Source organism: Eschrichtius robustus, chromosome 9 (assembly GCF_028021215.1).
Source record: "Eschrichtius robustus isolate mEscRob2 chromosome 9, mEscRob2.pri, whole genome shotgun sequence".
Classification (NCBI taxonomy): Eukaryota; Metazoa; Chordata; class Mammalia; order Artiodactyla; family Eschrichtiidae; genus Eschrichtius; species Eschrichtius robustus.
In genome coordinates this window covers 676,174-699,131 of record NC_090832.1, presented here as the reverse complement: position 1 = coordinate 699,131, position 22,958 = coordinate 676,174, and the positions used below count along the sequence as shown (strand labels likewise).

The 22,958-nt window shown below is 41.1% G+C and overlaps 1 protein-coding gene across 1 annotated transcript in view; it reads right to left on the bottom strand.

Moving 5' to 3' along the window:
• Positions 1 to 1,396: 1,396 nt before the first annotated feature.
• WDR27 (WD repeat domain 27) overlaps positions 1,397 to 22,958 on the bottom strand; it is a 74,346-nt gene continuing 52,784 nt past the window's right edge. Inside the window, exons 4-6 of the mRNA XM_068551127.1 lie at positions 17,038 to 17,135; positions 15,957 to 16,056; positions 1,397 to 1,481 (exon numbers count right to left, since the gene is read on the bottom strand). Coding sequence (XP_068407228.1) covers positions 1,449 to 1,481; positions 15,957 to 16,056; positions 17,038 to 17,135 — 231 coding nt within the window. The 3' untranslated portion in view covers positions 1,397 to 1,448. The remainder of the gene's footprint in view (positions 1,482 to 15,956; positions 16,057 to 17,037; positions 17,136 to 22,958) is intronic.

Here is a 22,958-nt window from a genome sequence, read left to right as displayed (position 1 = left end):
GACTCCACCTATATCTTGTCTCTTTGCATAAACTATTTGAGGTCTCCCATGTTTCTCCTCTGAGTTCTAGGGTAACATTAGTGACATGGTTAAATGCAACCCAGTAACGCTGGAAAGACCAAAGCAGAATTGTCCATAATAAACACCACATGATACAGAAATGGAAAACTGAAAATAAATACCTACTAAATACCCTAAATATCCACGGTCAGTAAGAAAGGGCTTTTATATTATCTTTCATTAATGCCGTCATTTCATTATTTTATCATTGACATCAGATGAAATTGGTGATTGTGATATTAATGTAAGATAAATTTGATGGCATAAGGCAAAGGTATATTTGTGACTCTTTGTTACACCTGCCAACAAATTTCGTGCACTTTTGTCCTCGTGTGGAGCGGCTTTCCCCCGTGGCTCACCTACAAGTTCCCTGACCTTCCTTCCTGCACTTCTCACGGGTCAGCAGCCCTACCGCAGACCACACTCGCACCCAGGGCACCCGTCCCTCTACATCTTGCTCCTCTGTCTTCTTTTGATCTCTGGTTTCAATACCATGCATCTTTTTTGCCAGAAATCACAGCCTTGCTTGGCTATCACCTCAGCCAGGATAGATGAACTATGAACTTATTCCCACCTCAACAGTGAAGTATCTAAACGGATATATCTTAAGACAAATACACCAATGCCCTCCGCATGTCCAATAAGCCCAAAGCTGACAACCGCCCTCCGGAGCCACACTGGACCAGGCCCGCGTGGCACAGCTGCGTTTCCCGGCAGGACCGTAGCAGTATCCTGACAGCCTCTCGGGTCCCAGCCGCCCTGCGGAGGCCCTGCTCCCCACGAGCTGGTAGGATTCCCCTTCATTTTCAGAGCCCGTCTCTTAGCTGCATGCATTGCTAATAATAATTCCGTTAGTACCAGTACAATCTTCTTCCAAAAGACTCACAAGTCTTACTTTGACAATTGAGCAATGTCAACGATGAAAAACACTACTTTTGAACCATATCTTGCAACTTAGTCTGAGGGGCTCAAATCTTTAATTTTTGAAAGGGGATAATATCTCTATTAAAATTTATTTAAAAAGAAAAAACTAGTCATGGGATCTGTCTCCTGCTTTCCCCAGAGTTATGCTATGTCCCCGGAACCAAGTCAGCACCATGCCAGCCACTTTGCATCAGCTCCCGAATAAGTCCCGGGAGCTCCACGTCACCCTCCTGGCTGCGAGATGCAGGAGCTAATGCCCACTTCGCCGACTCTCAGGGACAAAGCTGATTCTCACGAGGTCTGGAATGTCGAGCGCCCCAGCAGGCGTGCGGGGCTGGCGGTTCCTCTCTCCACAGTCCAGCAAGAACAACCTTGGGCAGGGCTGGGCACCACCTGCCACCAGGGAGCGGCCAGGGCTGACCACACAACCAGGAAGAAGGGGCTTGGAGGATTATGGCTTAGAACTACACGCATGTATTCAAATCCAGGGAAGTCACCTGAAATTCATGAGATGAAAAATAATAATAAAGAAAATGAGGAAGGGGATGGAGGGGGGAGGGCAGCCATTTTAGCTGTAGCATTAAATCTGCAAGATTCAGAGGAATTAGAGCCACGTACCTATCCCACTAATCTGTCACGTGTAACTCTTCCCTGTGGTAGTACACCTATGGTATTACTTGCTTTGTCTCTTGTGGAGAGGGGAACATTTACAAGGTGCCTACCACAAAACCAGCCCTTGCATGTTTTTACCCTCCTGCCCCTACTAGGAGGTAAGTATCACCACCCAAGATGCAGACACCTCAGCCGTGGAAGGTGAACCTTCCAGGCCCCTCTCTGTTGGTCAGGAAACGGACCAAGCCACCCTCTATGCCTAAACATGCATTTTAAATGTTAATAGGCCTGGATTAGAACTCAGAGCGGTCTTTTTCTACAAGTAGAAATTTCAAATTATTGTTTGATGGACCATTTAGTATATGTTTTAAAACCAAAGCTTGAGTCCAGTATTTCGTTCTATGGACACCATTTTAAACATCAGTGTGAGGTGCACCAGAGATTCAATGAAACAGAAGAATACTCCATGCTGAAAAGGAAGCACGAGGTTTCTAAGGTTCACCCTGATCTCGGGGAAATGTTAGTGAACGGATAGCATGTATCTTAAATCAGATAAATACGGTACTAAGAGACAAAGCCCATTAAACACTCCTTGAGTCCATTACTGAAGAAGTGTTGCTACTTCACAGAGACCTTTCTGATCATCGTGCTCAGACAAAACACAGGGCTTTGGAACAATGAGGCTTTTTGTTAGAACTTTCTATTACAAAGACATTTAGCACTGCATTATTTTATCATCATTCCTCCAATTTCATAGCAGTTCTACAAAAACAACTGTGGTAGAGAGTATGAACGTTTGAAAACCTTCCTTCAGGTTCTGTGTGGCCTCGTGGTTTCTTGAGTTGCTGAACGAGAACATCAGCTTCTCCAACTGCCGGCTCTTGGGTGGCATCTCGTCAGGAGCCGGCATCCCTGAGAAGCACCCGGTCCTTCTTCCTCCCGTTCTTTCTCATACACGTAGGTCACACTTGCTTCTTTTATTCATGAAAATAATCTCGATGGCAATAGAGACCTACACAACATTTTCTAACTGAAAATTTTCAAGTATTCAAAAAAGTTCCTCTGTTCAGTTATGCTAAAGGGTATTTTGAGGCCAACACTGAATTTTCAGTATTCCACCTGTCAATCACCACACCCAGCCCCCTGCCTCACACCTTACTTGCCTCCTATCCTAGCTCTTATCTTCTGGCTCTGTCACTCATGACCACTCCTCAGTATTACTGGCTGTGCTACTGAAAGGCTTCAAAAAGGAATCCAACAATGTCAAAAACCACACTAAAAATTTAAAATAGGTAATTGCAACTCATACTATGAATTAAGAAAAGCTGGTACACTACAGTATATGTCGCACAACCTCATTTTGGGGATGAGTGAAGCATAATCAAGTGTACATCCCAGTATTGTTTATAAGAGGATAGAAAAATTTAAACCTAAGTACCCATCAGCAGAGGATGCAAAGGCTAAATTAGGGTCACTGATGGATGGGGTACAAAGAAGACTTCAGGTGACAGCGATGGAAGCTCTGTAGTCAAGGACACGACAAGCTTCATTTATTCATTTTTCCAACATTCAATACAAATGGAAGGTAAACTATGTTGCCAGGCACCATAACACGCCCTGGACTGCAGCAATCCAGTGTCAGGGAAAGGAAGCAGGTACGGAAAACAGCATCGATGGTACAGCTCCACAAAGTACACACACACACTCGCGTGCGCAATCACACAGCGGTGGTACTCTTGGAATCAAAGCTTCAAACTTAAAGGGACAAAATGAAATCAATATTCCCAAATACTCAAGTTTCATTAATATTTAACTTGCTTACATCTTTTACCAAAAAAATCTCCCTCTGCATTTTAATACAAGATCATTCACTTTTCTGGGTTGATTTGCAGTTGATGTTACTTTCTCTTAATCCTTTCTCCTAATTAAGATTCTTTAAATTTTGTGGTCCTCCTTCTCCATCTAAATCCTTTTCACGAGAATTTCAAAATCATTTCCTTACTTGCCGTGTACTTGCTTTCTTCCTTCAGTGTTCCTGTTCATGGATATCTCATTATTTTTTTATATTTCAGTTAGAGCAAATGTCCATCGGCACCGAATGACAAACACTTTCATTGTAAAAGAAAACACCCTCGGGCTTCCCTGGTGGCGCAGTGGTTGGGAGTCTGCCTGCTAATGCAGGGGACGCGGGTTCGAGCCCTGGTCTGGGAAGATCCCACATGCCGCGGAGCAGCTGGGCCCGTGAGCCACAACTACTGAGCCTGCGCGTCTGGAGCCTGTGCTCCGCAACAAAAGAGGCCGCGATAGTGAGAGGCCCGCGCACCGCGATGAGGAGTGACCCCCACTTGCCACAACTGGAGAAAGCCCTCGCACAGAAACGAAGACCCAACACAGCCATAAATAAAATAAATAAATAAATAAATAAATAAATAAATAAATAAATAAATAAATAAATAAATAAATAAAATTTAAAAAAAAAAGAAAACACCCTCGATTTCTCTTTCTCCCCAGTAAAGGTCTATTTCCTAAGTTCATCTCCCTGCACTCGATGAAAACCGTCATGTAATCTTAAATATTACAAAATTTCACCAAAATACAGGCTGACAGATAGAAAAGCTATGATGTGAGACTTGTACGAAACAGAGGAGACCATACCTGGGCAGTGGCCGGGCTGAAGGCCACGGCCACGACCGTGTCCATGTGTCCTGCCAGTCTGCAGCAGAAAGTGCCAGAGCTGGTTCTGTACACATACACCTAGAAGACAGAACACACAGGTGTTCCGCACTGCAGACTCAGATGATCCACAAGGAACTGTGCAAAGCTGAAGTATGTTTGCCAGCTGATCAGGCATCAGAGAAGCAGCTGGTCGACAAAATGCCACCTAAGCCATGGAAGTGACTTCATGAAATGTGCTTTTCTCTTTTCCCTTTTAGAAAGTTTATCATCTTCATGAATTTACTTCATACTTTCTATTTTCTATGATAAGCTTCCACAATACCCTGTGAACAGTTTTAAATATATGCTCATTAGGCGGATGGACCTAGAGTCTGTCATACAGAGTGAAGTCAGTCAGAAAGAGAAAAACAAATACCGTATGCTAACACATATATATGGAATCTAAAAAACAAAAAATGGTTCTGAAGAACCTAGGGGCAGGACAGGAATAAAGATGCAGACGTAGAAAATGGACTTGAGGACACGGGGAGGGGGAAGGGTAAGCTGGGACGAAGTGAGAGAACGGCATGGACATATATACACTAGCAAATGTAAAATAGATAGCTAGTGGGAAGCAGCCGCATAGCACAGGGAGATGAGCTCGGTGCTTTGTGTCCACCTAGAGGGGTGGGATAGGGAGGGTGGGAGGAGACGCAAGAGGGAGGGGATATGGGGATATATGTATACCTATAGCTGATTCACTTTGTGATACAGCAGAAACTAACACATTGTAAAGCAATTATACTCCAATAAAGATGTTTAAAATATATATATATATATATATATATATATATATATATATATATATATATATATATATATATATATGCTTATATTTGATGACTAATTTTAAGGAAAGGGGTACAGATTTTGTATTTCAACCTTACCTGGAAGTCCCAAATTGAGTGAAAATGGTTGTGGTTTTTTTTTGTCCTTTTCCATAAATTTGAGAGAGGAATGTCTATACTTTGCTTCCTACTAATCAGCTTGGAATTTGAGCAATGCAAATATTTAGAATTTTCTCCATAGCTGTTGATGAAATGAAAAATAAAAACATACATCCCTCTCTAATTGTATTACTATATTAAAAGATATATATCTGGAGTCACCATTGAATGCTTCATTTTAGGAACAAATGCGGGTATCAGGACACCATCCTGACGCCACATACGAGGTGGGAGAACTGCTCCAATTATTAAGCAACGAAATGTTCCAACAAGTATTTCTCAGCTCTACTGGGAATTAAGACAAGTGCCACATTGCAGGAGAAAGATCTTGAAGTGGATTCCTTTTCCCAAAATAATCTACTTTAATGTACCAATGAGTCCTTCAAATTTAGACTTTCCAAGTGATTCTGTCATTGGCTAAACAGTGGTTTTGAAATAAAGTCTACGAATAGATGTTTTATATATTTTGAACTAAAGTAGAGGAATAAAATATCTGCCTTTTCCCCTCTGGCCCAAACATGTGTTTATTTGAAACATATACGTTTACTTAGCCCTAAAAGTTCTCACGCAGCTACTGGGGTGAGGTCTCAAGAGAACCTGAGAATGTGCGTTTCTAATGGGTTCCCAGAGGAGCCCCCGCTTTGAGAACCACCGGGCCAGAGTAACCGTAACACTTTCACAGTATATCACCATCTGCAAAACACTTCACAACAGTTAACGTAAATCACAACTGGCCGAGGTACGTGCACTTGAAATTATTAATATCCCACATTTTATTGAGGAAACCAGGGCCTGTAGGGAACAAGTTACTAGTACAGTCATCACGTGTCAGACTGATTCTCAACTGGTTTCTCTGACTCTGAACTTTCTGCTTCACGGGGCTGCCAGCAACAACGCCCTTCCTGAAGGACTCGGGCTTCTCTAGAGGCCCTCTGGTCCCACACGTGCTTCGGAACCATCCTTGCCATTTCTCACCAACTCAGTGAGGGATGCTCCCAGTAATTTTGGAGGGTTTCTCAGGATTCAGGACTCTCTTCTCGTCTGCTGTTTAGATTGAGTGGACAAGGGAAATTACAGTGACCACACCTCTTTTGCATATGCTATTTCCAAAGATAAGATATTTGGAACAACACCAAACACTCACTGAACCTAACTTTTATATCAATTTCCTCATGCAGTCCTCTCTACAGTCCTACAAAGAAAACACAATTATTGTCCCGCTTCTACAGACAAGGAAGCCGGGGCTGGAGGTGGGCACTCTTCCCAGACTCCGCAGCTATGGGAACTGGGACCAGGCTCGACTCCAGGGCTGCCAACTTCAGCATTTGAACGCCTCACCAAGGCACTGTGCTCGCTTTCCGGAGCCTTTGCCTCGTGCTGTGTGCTCCATATCGTGCATCGGCTTTGTTTTATCATTTGTCACCCTAATTGTACTGTGTGTGCACATGTGTGTGCCAAACAGTTGATGCTCGATTGTTCAAATGGTACAGCCGCTTTGGAAACCTGTTTTGCAGCTTCCGATAAAATTAAACCTACACCAGCCTTCTGACCCAGCAATGTCACGCCTCTGTATACACCCAAGAGAAATGAAAATGGATGTCCACCCAGAGACTTGTACAAAACTGCTCACAGCAACTTCATTCAAAAAAGTTAAACATACAACTACTTTATGACCTATCTATAAATTGTATGTCAATAAAATTATAAATTTTGGAGGAATATAGTGCAAATTACTACACACACACACACACACACACACACACACACACACACACCCTCTAGATTCCAAGCTACAGAGGGCAGGGAAAAGCAGATTCACAATCACCACGGACTGAAAACCACCAGATCCGAACTGAAGTGAGGCCCGGCTCTGAGCAGCAGTGTCGAAGGGAAATGGCTCACTGTTTCCAAGCTTCCGGTGACGACCAGGTCTGCAGGCGACGCCCAGCAGCTGCTGCGTATTCGGGAAGCAGGAAAGAGGCCAGTGTCAGAGACTGTGACGTGCGTTCAACTTGTGACGGGGGGAACAGCTCAAACCACAAAAGTGTTGAATTTACAACAGAAGGTGTGAGAAGAGGAAGAAGAGTCGAACAAGAAGTAGACAAGCGTCTAAAGAGAAGCCACCAGAGCAAAGGATTTCAAGACATAAGAAAAGGGCAGGGAAAGAGGCCCGGAGGTAACTGGGTTGGTGTTGTGACTTGTCAGGAAGCGTCTCAGTGGATATATGACGGACGCAATTACAAAAGTAAGTTAAGTGCAAGCTTCTAGCTTCGGTTAGTATTTTTCGACCCAGGGAACTTGCCTGTGGCTAATGGAAAATGGGATGAGAAGGAGACAGAAAGTTCTCCGGCACAGCAGCGTGCCGGGCAGGGTGAGAGTGGATGGGCCAGGCACCGTGCAGCCAGCCCGCGGGGACACGGCTGCACCTGCTTCCTGCCCTGAAAGACCTCGAACAAGCAAGAGCGCAGACACACAGCCAACGGGGCTGATGGGCAAAGAGCAGCTCTGAAAACCAGAAGGCGGGGTTTGAGGTTCATCAGCTTCCATCGTATAATTATCTCCTGCTGAAAAGTCCTTCCCGAGACTCCTCGTTTCCACCTGAATCTAAATGGGAACTAACACTAGCTTGTATTTGCATGGAACCTCAAAATGCACATAAGGTGACACCATAATATTTATTGTGAAGGAAGTCTAGGTAAGAGTTATTTAAAAAACAGGCCTTTGTGTTCTATATGAAAATGGTAGTAAATGAAACATATCTTTTCACCCAGAAGGTTCTTGAGTCAAATGAAAGCAGCAGTTTGCAGCTCCAAATATCAGAAATATTTTGTTAGATACGCACTTGTCATGAGCTGTACTTCCACAGAGTGGCAACTATCAGTCCAAAAGGACAAATGTGCTTTATAGAAATGGTGGAAAAGTAAGAAAGAATTCTGCAGATGATTCAATTTCATTACAATCCATGGGAAAAACAAAACGTTTTAAGTAGAGGTAATAATAGTTATTTGATTCATGAAGCAACTTCTTCCTCATCAAAGAGAAATAAGTTTTAGCTAAAACATACTAAGAAACAAAAGAAACCTGAAATAAAACCTGTATAGAGTAAATGTTACTCTGAAACTAAATCAAGCCCTGAGAAAAGGGGTGAGAAAAAAAGAAAGCAATATTGTTTGCGGGCAAAAAATGAGGGTGTGGCGCAAACCAAACAGGTGCTGGAAAAACGCTTTACTGCTCGAAAGTATTTCCACAAAAATTGTAAAGGACTGAATGTACTACTGAAAAAGATCGATGGCTTGCAAACAGGACTAGACCAGTTCATTATGACTATTTTGCAATTCTGCTGATGTCCATGAAGATGAAGTGTCTTTCATTTTTTCATCTCATAGGGCTCTAACATGTGTTCTTCATTTTTCCTTTCCCCGAATTATCCCCATAGAAAAAAAGAGAAAAAGAATTGCAAACAGAAGTTAATTCTGTATTTCTGAAACTTCATAATAGTGATATTGTCCACAGGGGAATCAACTATCATACTACGGTCACTTACTTTGCTTTTTAAAATATTTCCAGAAATGATATTTCTCAGAACTGTGCACATTTCTTCAGATCACTGAATTTTTATTTTAAAAAATAATTTTTATTAAAAAATATTTTTATTTTTTAAAAAATATTTAAAAAATAATTTTTATTAAAAAAATAATAATCTTTTCTCAGAAGACCAAAATGTTCAAGGTTTAATACAGAGCCTTATTTAAAATCACACTGAGACAGAAACACTGCCTACTTCCAGTAGGAAGCAAAGACTCCATTAGAAAACATTAGTGACATTGTTCTGGGCTCTCCTGTCAGGTTTGAGGCGGACACACAATCTCCTTCCCTCCTCAAGCTCCATCAACTTCTGGCAACAGGAACTATGACAAATAAAGTGACAGGTTCTGCAGGTCCCCCCCACTTCCTCTTGCGGAGTGTGTGCACAGCAGATCACTGGAATGGCACTGACCACTGGTCTAACCGCTAGTATCACATACCTAGGGGAGTAGCAGCCTTAATGGTCTGGATACAAATCCTTATCAACTTTAGTTCTAATAACAGCCTGGTCTTTTTCAGCATCTTTGGACTTATGATCAAATATACAACTAATTATCTGTAAGTATCCATTAGTTCATTCATTCATTTTGATTTCTTTGAAAATACAATCCTATAGTGAAACATCGGGGCCAAAGGGTCTGGCCAAAGAGTAGCTTCTATCAACCCAGAGCTTTGCCGTTATCCCGATGAAGTCATCACGGTGTAATCACAGCTTTCTATACGGTTAGATTCAAGCAATATTTCTCAAATGCAACCGCGAACACGTATTACTTCCTTTTACCCTACAGTAGGCGCTACAGTGCGCTGCTGCAGATGAGAACACTACGGGGTCGGAGAATCAGCGGTTCCCAAACGTACAGAGCTGAACAAGACGCAGACGCAGGCTTCTCCTGACCCGAGCGGCTTCCCTTAGCGCCCGGCTACTGCCCTCCAGGAGGCCGGCAAAGGGGGCTCACGCAACAGTGAAGTCAAGACAGTCCATGTCCCATACTGTTTCCAATGCCTGTGCTTGCCTTTTGATTTCGAAAATTTTCCAATATGTACAAAAGTACAGAGAATTATACAACAAGTTCCATCTATACATAACCCAAATACAACGTTATCAAGACTTTGCTCTACTTGCTTCAACTACCATCTCTTTTTTTCTTTTTCTTTCTAGTTTTTGGGGGCAAAGAATTATGAAGTATTTTGAAGCAAATTGCAAAGATGATGGCCTACGTTTTGTTTTTTTTTTTAATAAATTTATTTATTTATTTATTTATTTTTGGCTGCGTGAGGTCTTCGTTTCTGTGCGAGGGCCCTCTCTAGTTGTGGCAAGCGGGGGCCACTCTTCATCGCGGTGCGCGGGCCTCTCACTATCGCGGCCTCTCTTGTTGCGGAGCACAGGCGCCAGACGCACAGGCTCAGTAGTTGTGGCTCACGGGCCTAGCCGCTCCGCGGCATGTGGGATCTTCCCAGACCGGGGCACGAACCCGTGTCCCCTGCATTGGCAGGCGGACTCCCAACCACTGCGCCACCAGGGAAGCCCCTGGCCTACGTATTTTGTAAGTATCTCTAAAAATATGGACATTTTACACATAACCATACTTCCATTTTTACATCTAACTAAAATAATAATTCCCTGATATTTACTACCTAGTAAATTTAAATAATTTCCCAATGTTCTCAAATGTCTTTTCACAATTATTTTGGGCCAATCAGAATCCAAACAAGATCTGTACATTGTTTTTATGTCTCTTTTATTTTGGAGCAATCTTCCTCTCCCTGCCTCTTTCTTCATGCCATACACATGTTGAAGAAACTGGACCAGTGTCCTGAAGGATGTTCCATATTCAGGATCTGTCTGTTTGCTTCCTTGTGATGCCTTTCAACGTGTTCCATTATCCTGTGTATTTGCTGTAAAGTCAGAAATTACCTACAAAGACTCAGTTAGCTCAGGCTCACTTTTTTTCACAGGACTACTTCCTGGGGAAGACTAATGTGGTGTGTACCTTTACATGGCATTAGTAACACACCTAAAGTCTAAACTGTTCCACACTTAGTGATGTTAACGTTGGCCAGAAGGTCCGGGTTGTGACAGCAAGATGCTCCCTGGGAGAGTTTCCCATCAATCTTGTTTTTAATTGTAGTAACAACATTTAACATAAGATCACCCTCTTAACAAAGGTTCACATACACAATACAGTGCTGTTGACCTCAGACACGGTGTTTACAGAGAGCCCCAGACTTACTCATCCTGCATAACTAAAACTCTGTGCCTTTTGGCCAGTATCTCCCATTTCCCCCACCCCTAGCTCCTGGAGACCACCGTTCAACTCTGCCTCTGTGAGTTTGACCATTTTAGACTCCTCATGTAAGTGGAATCACGCAGTATTTGTCCTTCTACGACTGGCTTATTTCACTTAGCATAACGTCTTCAAGGTCATCCATGCTGTCCCATATTGCAGGATTTCCTTCCTTTTTGTGTCTGAATAACATTCCATTATATGTATTTACCACATTTTCTTTATCTATTCATCCATCAATAAACATTTGGGCTGTTTCCTCAATGTGGCTATTGTGAACAATGCTGCAGTGACACAGGAGTACAAATATCTCTTTGAGATCCTGACTGCAATTCTTCTGGATAAATACCCAGGAGTGGAATTGCTGAATCATATGGTATTCTACTTTTAATTTTTTGAGGAACCTCTACACTGTTTTTATAGTGGCTGCACCATTTTACATTCCCACCAACAGTGTAAAAGGGTTCCAATTTCTCCACATCTTCGCCAACACATTATCTTCTGTTTTTCTGATAACAGCCATCCTAACAGGTGTGACGTGATAGCTCACTGTGGTTTTGATTTGTATTTCCCTGATGATTAGTGATTTTGAGCATCTTTTCATGTACCTGATGGCCGTGTGCATGTCTTCTTTGGACAAATGTCTATTCAAGCTGCCTGTGAGTCATTCATCTTTATGATCTTTATCTGATTGTTTCATCTACAAATGACATTTGCTAAAATCAATTACTTCATTTGAGATTGCAAGAGGGTGATTTTCTAATTCTGCCATTCATCCCACTTGTCTGGAATTTGTCTCTAAAACAGAACTTTTCCTCTTCAAATTGAGTATTTGGTTAACTTGAAACATAGTTCAAACAGGACAGGCAAAACAAATGCTTAATCCTTTCCCTTGAAAAGACATGCTTCTGAGTAAGGAATTGGTACCCTACTTACTTCCCAATGGGGACCAATGAGGTTCTGTTTTATATTTGTTTTTGTTTTGTTTTATTTATCTCCTTTGTAGAATGGCATTTTTAAAATCATGAGGTTTTAGACATAAAATGATTTAAAATCAATTGCAGTCATTATTCTTTTGATGCTCAACTGGGCCTTCTCTGGCCAATAGCCTTTGATGTTCCCTCCTGTGGCCTTATTATATGACCCTTTCCTTTTCAATTTCTTCCTTTCTTTCTGGCACAACATGCTCCTGGTTACTCTGCAACAGACCTGCAACCAGCTCTTCACCCAGAAAACTCTGGTTTCCATGATGGGGAACAGCATTGAGAGACTGCACTGAGGAGGGTCTTAGGAACGTCCATGCCTCTGAGCATTTTCAGTGGCCAGAGCTGGGAAACACTCACCTGTCTTTATATTCGTGCACCAGTTCCACAATGTTTTAATTAGAGAGTCTTTCTTTTTTTTATTATTTATTATTATTATTTTTTTTTTTTGGCTGCATCCAGTCTTAGTTGTGGCACGCGGGATCTTCGTTGAGGCATGCAGGATCCTTTTTTCCCATCGCAGCACGCAGGCTTCTCTCTAGTTGTGGCGGTGGGTTTTCTCTCTCTAGTTGTGGCACGCAGACTCCAGGGCATGTGAGCTCTGTAGTTTGCAGCACAGGGGCTCTCTCTTTGAGGCATGCAAGCTCAATAGTTGTGGCGCACGCTTAGTTGCCTCGCGGCATGTGGGATCTTAGCTCCCCGACCAGGGATTGAACCCACGTCCCCTGCATTGGAAGGCAGATTCTTTACCACTGGACCACAGGGGAAGTCCCTAGAGAGCCTTTGTAATATGTTTTAATACCTAGTAAAGCACAGTCCCTTAACATAATGCTCTTTTTTCCAGGGTGTCTTGACAATTGTCACTTGTTTCCAACAACTTTACAATGAAACTGCCTAGCTACAGGGAAACCTATTGATATTTTCACTGGGGCAGTGTTAAATTTACATATTACTTATACAGCACTGACTTCTTTATCAGGTTGAATCTTCCTGTCCAAGAACAAGATAAGACTTTATATTTCTGGGGGGAAAAATCAAGTTTTCTTCATATAGGTTTTGCAGAATTCTTGCTACATTTATGCCTGAATATTTTGTCCTTTTTAAGGCTCTTCTAAATGGACTCTCCTCTTCATTATATCTTCTCACAGGTTATTGTTTTTATACATAAAGACCATTGAATTCCAAATATTAACTCAAATCCTACTATTAATACTTTCCTGAACTATTTTATTGTTCACAATGCCCATTAATTTTCTTGGGTTTTCCAGATATGCAATCTTAACATCTATGAATAAAGATACTTACAAACTATTCCTTTTCAATTATAATGTCTCCAATAAAGTTCTCTTGCCTAATTCCATAGGTAAATACCTCCAATACTCCAAAATAGTAGTGGAACTAAAGGGCCTTGTTTCTCTGTTCCCAGTCATAGAATGCCTCTAATGGTTTCTCATAAGATGCTGGCGTCTGGAGTGAGATCATCATTTTATCATTTGAAAGAAGCATCATAGGTGTTTTATCAGAAATGAATGTGGAATTTTGTTGAAATGGCTTTTCTGCATATTTCAAGATGGTCATACCAGTTAAAATATGCACTTATTAATAGAGTTCTTGATATTGAACCATCCTTGAATTCCATGAACATTGAACTTTTTTTGTTTCTGCTTTACCTTCTTTGTTAAAAGTAAAGTATATGTGTTTTCTTTAATTCCCTTCAGCTCATTTGCAAATATATTGTTAGTTTTCATCTGCCTAGAAAACATATTTTTCTGGTGTGGTCTCATTGTCTGTGAGTGTGCTTTTTGGTTCATCCTTATCTTTTTGTATTATAAAAAGCACATATTCAGAGTTTGTTTGACATTGTGAAGGTTCTTCAATGCCACACAAAAGATACTTAGTCTATATTATACATGATATTGGATATTTTAAGCAGAAAAGCATCATTATCAGCAATAATTTGTTTTCCAGCCATTAAAAGAAGTTTGTTAAAGTCTCCCATTATGATTGAGGATGTTTCCTTTTCTCTTTGGAGTTTATACTACTTTCGCTTTATATATCTTGAAACTATGTTATTGGGTGCATAAAGATTTAGAATTACAACATTTTTATATAGACTGTCATCTTTATCACTGTTAAATGTCCCTCATTATCTGTAGTAATGCTTTAATCCTGAAAGTCTACATTTAAGTATTCTCACATCAGCTTCATTTCCCATGTTCCTACTTTCAATGTTTTTGTGTTAATATTCTTAACTTCAGTTACTATATTTATCAGCTGCACTTGCATGTATGTTGCATAAAAGAAAATGGTGATCAAAAATTTCAAGAAAATTCAGTGTACACAGTTGACTGCATTTGGTCCTGTAAGAATAGAGTCATACTTTAGTTATCTCACGAATTTCTTAGGTAATATACAAGTAGTGCTCAAGCCTTTGAAGCAAACGTTTTTCGCACCATCAGCTACCTCATTTAGAGATGAACTCAAGAATCTATCATAACAGATGACAAAGATGTCAAAGGAGCATGTTTGGTTAGTTATAAACTAGTAAATTTTTAGAATAACTTTTCCTATTTAAAAGTTCCATAAAACAGTCTTTAATATTCTTAAATTCCATTATCACCAGTTAAATGGAATAAGGGGGAAAGTTTAGAAAATAAAGTGGACTCTCAGTTAAATTGTAAAGTAATTTTTTTTCCAAATAAATATTATGATTTCCTTGAATTTTTGGAAATTTCTTTATGTTTCTTTGTTTAGATAACCCTTATAGACCAGGAGTGAGTTGAATTGTGTCCCCCAAGATGATATATCCAAATCTTAACCACCAATTCCTGTGAATTATTTGGAATACCTGACCTTATTTGGAAATAGGATCTCTACAGATGTAATTAAGTATTGTAAGATCAGCTTGGATTTAGGGTGTCCAGTGACTAGTCTCCTTATATGAGAAGGGAGAGGGGATTTCAGACACACAGAGGAGACACACAGGGAAGATGTCTGCGTGGAGACAGAGGCAGACCCTGGAATAATAACCCCAAACCGAAGAACGCCACCACCAGCAGTGGAAGAGGCACAGGACAGATTCTCCCTCAGAGACTCCAGAAGGAACCGACCCTGCCAGCACCTGGATTTTGGACTTCTGGCCTCCAGAACTGTGAGAGAATAGATTTCTGCTGATTTAAGTTGCCAAGTTTGTACTAATTTGTTACAGCAGCCCCAGGAAACTAATAAAATACACACCACAGACAATTAGTGCAATGATTAATAAATGAATAAAGAAATTAATTAATTAATGATTGGTATTTAAAGTATCAGATTTCAATTAAAAAAAAAAACCATGAAGGCCTGTCATACCTCGTGTGTGATTGTTATTAAAATACCACTGTTATGTGATAGTCTCAAAACACTTGGCCATAGTCAAGCTTAAATTAGATTTCTGTCCTAACATGCAGCAGTATTAACCATCTCCACAAGAACGAGTGTAGACTCTTTGCTTAAAGACCAACACACATTGGGGGCTTCCCTGGTGGCGCAGTGGTTGAGAATCTGCCTGCTAATAATGCAGGGGACACGGGTTCGAGCCCTGGTCTGGGAGGATCCCACATGCCGCGGGGCAGCTGGGCCTGTGAGCCACAACTACTGAGCCTGCGCATCTGGAGCCTGTGCTCTGCAACAAGAGAGGCCACGATAGTGAGAGGCCCGCGCACTGCAATGAAGAGTGGCCCCCACTTGCCGCAACTAGAGGAAGCCCTCGTACAGAAACGAAGACCCAACACAGCCAAATAAATAAATAAGTAAATAAATAATTTTAAAAAAAAGACCAACACACGCACCACAGCAGCACCTACATGCTTATCCTCAGCACAAGCCACATATCGGCCGCAAGCACTAAAAGCAATTCCACACGGGTAGCAGCACTTTGGATGTCCTTCAAAACGGCTCTCACACCTATGAGGAAAAAAAGAAACCACAGGAGAACAAATGATTTTTCAATTTTTAACATAAATTAGGAGAAAGATACCGACTTGTTGCTTTTCTTCACAAAAATGAGCAAACTAACAATGAAAAAAAATTTTTATAGGTGAGGATTATTAAATGGTGAGCAGGTTATTCTGGAGACCTTTAAAAATAATTAAAACACTTTTTAAAATCATAAATTCACAAAACAACCAACCTAACATTAAATAAAATTTTTATATATGAAGAGTATATAAATGTCACACAAGATAGAAACAGGGGGTTTATACTTGTTTAGGGATTGAAGAGAAAAGCAGAGACAGTCTGCTAATGCTGTCCTTGTGAATATATATACATGCACACAGATATATAAATAGATGTAAGTATTCTATTTTGTTAGATACATTATATAGTTAATGACTGTCTGCTGTAACACAACAATCAATCAGAACATTTTTAAAGAACAGAATTATGTATATATATGTATCACGGTGTGTGTATATATATATTTTTTTGTATACATATATATACCTCTCACTGTTATATGTAGGTATCACTGTGTGTATATATATATATTTGTACACATATATACATCTCACTGTAATATGTATCATTGTGTGTATACATATATGTGTGTATATACATACACTTCTCACTCTTACATGTATGCACCACTGTAGTCTAACAGCTAAGTGATCGATTACCTCCCTGTCATTTCCAACACTCAGGAGTCACATGTAACAGAGGAAAGACCAGCACCTGCTTTTTTATCATTCCAAATTATGCGACCTTTTCTGTGTATAAATCAGACTTTTCTTAGATTGGTCAATGTGAACAGATTCACCACAACCTTGTCTTATCCGGAAAAACGAGATCAAGCTGAGTTTATAATGAGCTTTAATAAAAATACATTTTATATGGTCTGTCTAGCCTTGGCCCCAACTGCAATCTGAAAAGCAGAAGGAGCCTTACCTCAGGGTTCTCAGGTCCCAAAGTTTTATCCCATCACCAATGGCTGTGGTTGCAAAAAGATTATAAACCTGGGATTGCTGGGTCATAAATGACAATCCCTGTAATTGTAAGGGGAAAAATCAAGATGTATTATTTTACAGGCTGAATTAATAAATGATACACTATATCTAACAACATTGAATCTAAAGTAAGAAATTAACAAAAAGCTTTTTCTTCTTATTTATAGAAATTTCAGAACTGGACTCCAAAAACTTCCTATGAATAATTGCTAATGGTACATTTTGACCTCAAGAACTACTGATGCACTTTTTCTCTATATGTAATGCCACTGAAAGATACAGAACTACAAATGGTAAAAGATCAAAAGACTAATATTAATGCAACAAAATTTATGTTTCTAAAGTATAGGTCATAAGCCATATTCAATAAATTATCTGAAAGATGGCCTTACTAAGGCATTTGAAGTTTGAGGTCAGTTATTAGTTTTCTGATTATCAAACCCCAAGACACCCTGAGCAGGTGCCTGTGATGATGACTTGGGTGAAATCTAGCTTGTGTCACCGCAGACGCTGATCCTTTTGAGGACCTGACCATCTGGTCACCAGAGCCCTCTGGCACTCTCGCCTTCCCCGTGCTGCCATCAGAAGAAATGCTGTCACGATTTTAAATGTCTCGTAGATTGAAACTGAACTGAACTCCATCTACAGATTCATTCGGCCCCAAACATTACTTAAATAGAGTGTGGTTCATAACAATTTCCATCTTCCTTCTATGTCAAGAATATCCAAATATTAAGACAAATTTAATGAAGTATATCCAGAAGCATTTATGCTTAAAGTGTACACATGCCTACAAGTGATTCTTCATTTGCAAACAGGAAATAAAGGCTTATATAAATTTGATAATAAGAATAACAAACAAATATACGTTGAGTCTTAACTCTAAACACTTTACTTTTCATCCTCTTAACAAACTTGTGGAGTATAAACTATTTTATACTCATTTTCAGAGGAAAAACATGACACACAGAGGGGTCCATTCACTGCCACACAGCTACTAAGATCAACACAGCTTAGTGTTCCACAAACTGAGGCTAGGTTAAGATAGCTCATCACATAAAAACAACAGACACTGGACAAACATTTAGAAATTATCTACTAAATGCTGGGCACTCTGCAAGGCCCTGAGTATAAAAGAACAAAGCACAGATCTAGTTTAATAGACAGATGAGTGTATAGTTACAAGGGCTTACAATATTACCAGTTTCTTGAAACTGAACAGTAACAAATGGAAAAAAATAATAATAAATAAACCAGAAACAATATACAGTGGTCAAACCTTTCAAGGGAAAAAAAGAAAAGGATTAAAAAATTTTTCTGATCAATCCAGTAGGGGCTGAAGCGGAAGAAAATGAAGCCAAGAAAATTCATGATTAATAGAAAGTGCGTAAGTTTTTTAAAAAAGATTGAAGAGAAAAACAAAATAAGATCAAATGATGAGCCATCATAATAATTTCAAACAGACTAAACTCCACAAAGATTCTTAAGATGGATTTCAATAAAAACACTTAAAATACGTTAACTTTAAAGGTTGAAAGTGAAGGGTGGGGGGGAACAACAGCATATGCTAAGTAAAAGGAAGCAAGATTGATTGTGCAAGTACCAGAAAAAATAGATAGAAGGCAAAGTACACCTAATTAGAAATAGTTTCTGAAAGTGATAAAAAGAACAACTGCACATAAAAATATATGACATCTGAACTTAAATAGACCTAATAACATGGCCTGTAAATATGTAAAGCAAAAATTAATAGAATACAAGAAGAAACTGATATAATTTCAATCACAGAGGGAGATGCTAATACATTTCTCTCACTAATTAAAAAATTAGAAAAACTTGAATAATTTAATACAATTAATAAGGCTGGGCCAATGGACATCTATGCAGACACACACCCAGTAGTTAGCAAGAACACATGCTTTCCGTACACACCTGTAATATCTATAAAAATGAACCTGAGAGCCAAGTTTCTCAATAAATACAAAAATCTCAACCGATACCAAGAAAATTAGTGTTATACAGAGCATGTGCCCTGAACACAATGCCATAAAATTAGGCATCAGTAACAAAAAAAAAAAATTACCAAAAAATTAGTTTATATATATGTGGAAATCTAGAAGCTCAAACCTAAATAAAGCCTGGGTTGAAAAAAATCAGAAAATATTTACTGCTAAATAATAAAATGCCATGTGCTAAAACTGGCAAATTACAACTAAAGCAGCATTCAGAGGGAAATTTATAGGCTTAAATGCACATGTAAGAAACGCACAAAAATGGGTAGAATTCATACACATAATGTGGAGCGAAGATGAGGTAGCACAGGACACACAGAGGTCAGTGCCATTATGGAAAAGAGTGCACACACTTAAAGAGGGCAGTGTATATTTTTGAAATGACACTTAGGAAAGATTCACACCAAATTCAGCAGAGGTCAGAACAAGAGAGAGGGTAGTTCTACCTGCATCAATAATCATTTCTTTAAAAAAAAAAAGAAAAGCAAGACCTAAAGCTAATGAAGTAATCTATTTTAAAGCAATTATATCAATTTAAGTGACTATTACTTCTGAAAATCTAAAGATTTTGTGTGACAAAATAGTTTCATTAAAAAACCATTTAACCATAATTCAAAAAGAGTCATGTACCACAGTGTTCAATGCAGCTCTATTTACAATAGCCAGGACATGGAAGCAACCTAAGTGTCCATCGACAGATGAATGGATAAAGAAGATGTGGCATGTATATGCAATAGAATATTACTCAACCATAAAAAGAAACGAAATTGAGTTATCTGTAGTGAGGTGGATGGACCTAGAGTCTGTCCTACAGAGTGAAGTAAGTCAGAAAGAGAAAAACAAATACTGTATGCTAACACATATATATGGAATCTAAAAAAAAAAAAAAAAAAATGGTTCTGAAGAACCTAGGGGCAGGACAGGAATAAAGACACAGATGGAGAGAATGGACTTGAGGACACGGGGAGGGGGGAGGGTAAGCTGGGACGAAGTGAGAGAGTGGCATGGACATATATACACTACCAAATGTAAAACAGATAGCTAGTGGGAAGCAGCCGCATGGCACAGGGAGATCAGCTCGGTGCTTTGTGACCACCTAGAGGTGTGGGATAGGGAGAGTGGGAGGGAGACACAAGAGGGAGGAGATATAGGGATATATGTGTATGTATAGCTGATTCACTTTGTTATAAAGCAGAAACTAACACACCATTGTAAAGCAATTATACTCCAATAAAGATGTTGAAAAAAAAAACACTATTCAAACCTTTACATATTTTTTAGCTTTTCAGTTCAAATTAGCTGTCTTGTATTACATATTTACATCATAAAAAATGCAAATGCAAAATCTCATTCAGACACAGAACAAAAGAGTAATAGCCAATCAGATTTTTTAAATATATAAGGAAAAAACATCTGCTACAATTCGTAAAGATATCAATAAATCATAAAAAAGATTTACGTACTTTCATTCTAAAAATAAGCCATTTAATGATATAAAACATAATTCAAAAATAGGAAAATATGGCCCTCACTTTTTTGTGAACTGGATGATAAAATGAGTTAAATTCTGCTTGTCCGACACAAGGAGACAGCTATAGGGGTAATTCTCAGAAGAGGTCATTACAGTGTAGCAGGATGCTTGCAAAAGAGCATCACTGACGCATGATAAACGTGGCTACACTTGTCAATAAGCTTAAAAGAAATTAGAAACGACCTATTTTCTATTTTACTGGAAACAGGACATTTGGGCCAATTGTGATTTGTGCTTCCCCTGAATTTGGACTTGCAGGATGACAGGTCTTATGGGGCTGTGGTTAGTTGGAACCCTTTGATATACACTGCGTAACTGAATAGAAATTTAAGAGAAGTTTAAGAAAACAAGCTGTTAAAACATGGTGTAAACCTCCGTAACCTTAAACTCCTGTCCTTTCATTCCATCGTATACCATTCAGATGTTTATTTTCAGGAAGTAAAACCAGTTATTTTCCCATCAAAACCCCTCAGAACTGTTTTTCCCAACCTAACACCTCTCATCCAAGAGCACGCCCCGGCGAGTCCTGGAACACTGCACTCGGCCCTGAAAGACCCAGGGGTCTGCGGTGACTCGGGCCCTGTCCTGTCCCTGCGCGAGCAGCTGCCCAGCACAGAGGACATCCTCAGCCATTTCCTAAAGCAAATGCACTAAAACTCCTAACGAAAAGACACGCGGTTTTCAGAGAGAGGAATTCTCCCCGCGCTGGCATCCCAGACGGTCACTCACGGCCCAGGAGGGAGCATCTGGCAGGAAACTTCCCAGGACCCCTGTAGGGTCACCCCCCTGTAGGGCCCTGGCTCAGAGAGGTGCCCACTGTGAGGGGGCCTCACAGCACCGTGTGAAGACGGGTCTCGTCACGGCCCACCTCCTGCCTGGACTGCCCCCATGCCCTCCCTGCATCGCCCCGTGGCTCTCTGGTCCAGACACGGCCACAGAGGCAGGGACCGGGAGGACGGGGGCCGCGGCAGACGCTGGGCAGAGCACGTGGAATCTGGAGGATGGTCTCCCGGAGCGGCTTTGTTCTCTCCCGAGGGAACGAGGGACCCTCAGACTGCAACGGCAGGACCCACCCAGCACGGGGGACCTGGGAACACCCGCGACAGAGGGGAACCTCGGAGGCTGGTGCTGGGTCCCTGAGCAGGAGCCTGGCTGGGGCTGCCGCCAGGGTCACCGAGTGCCTGCTCTCGGGAGCGTGAGGAAGGAGCTCAGTACGAAGCCCCTTCACCCTCCTGCGGCCCGGCCCCGACCCCGGCCCCGTCTCCCCACAGGCAGAGCCGCACCCAGAGGCTGAGCTGGGCCCCTGGCGGCACGACTGAACCACTTCCAACGTCCGTGTAGACAAGGGGATGCGCAGAACCCACACGCGTGCACTCAGGCACTGTGACGTCACCGCCCTCCCCCTCAACCCCTCCTGATGGCCCCCCACCCAGAACAAAACCCTATGCGACCAAGGCCCCTGAGCCCAAGGGACTGACCCCTGCCCGGGTCAGGGCCCCCAGTCCAAGCCCGCTCCTCCGTGACCCCGCTTCCCAAGAGCTGCTCCCCCGTCAGCCTGGCTCCCTTCCCCACGTCACACACCTGCGGCTCAGGTTACCTGTCAGGCAGGGTCCCCCAAGGGGCTCAGGCTCAGGGTGTCTGACCTGCGTTGAACCCACTTGCTTCTTTCTTTGTAAGACTACAAAATTCTCAAGTGTCGGGACCTTGCTGTGTCATTCACTCATGTGTCCCTGTACTTGGAACAGTGCCAAGTACCAGTGGTTGCCAATAGGTACGATACAGCTAAAGGGATTCATTCATAGGTAGGTTACTATACATGCGCACACGTGTGCACACACGTGCAGGCATATGCGTATGTATACACACACGTACGTATACACAAAGGTGCACGTGCATATGTACACATAAAGCCTACACATGTATGTGCGCACGCATATGTACATGTGTGTACCTGCATGTTACATGGATATACACATATGTACCCACACACTGGCCTTAAGGCAGGAGGAGTTGAAATAAACACTGACAGAGTAAACCACCCTGGGTTATTTCGACTGAATTTTTTACAGAGAGAAGAGAGAAGCACTTGGAAAACCAGATCTTGACAAAACTTAATCTCCTCAAAGTTTCATGTAAAATCCACCATTACTCATTATTTTTGTCAGAGCTATAAAAACAGGGAGGCCTTAAAAGAAATAAGTCACTTATTAAGGTGCATCTCCTGGAAAGGGCGCTGCAGGGTAAGTCGTGCGGGGCGAGGCTCCCGGCGCCCGGCCCTTGTCCCCGCGGGTCCGCCGGCTGTTCCTGTCCTTCTCCCGA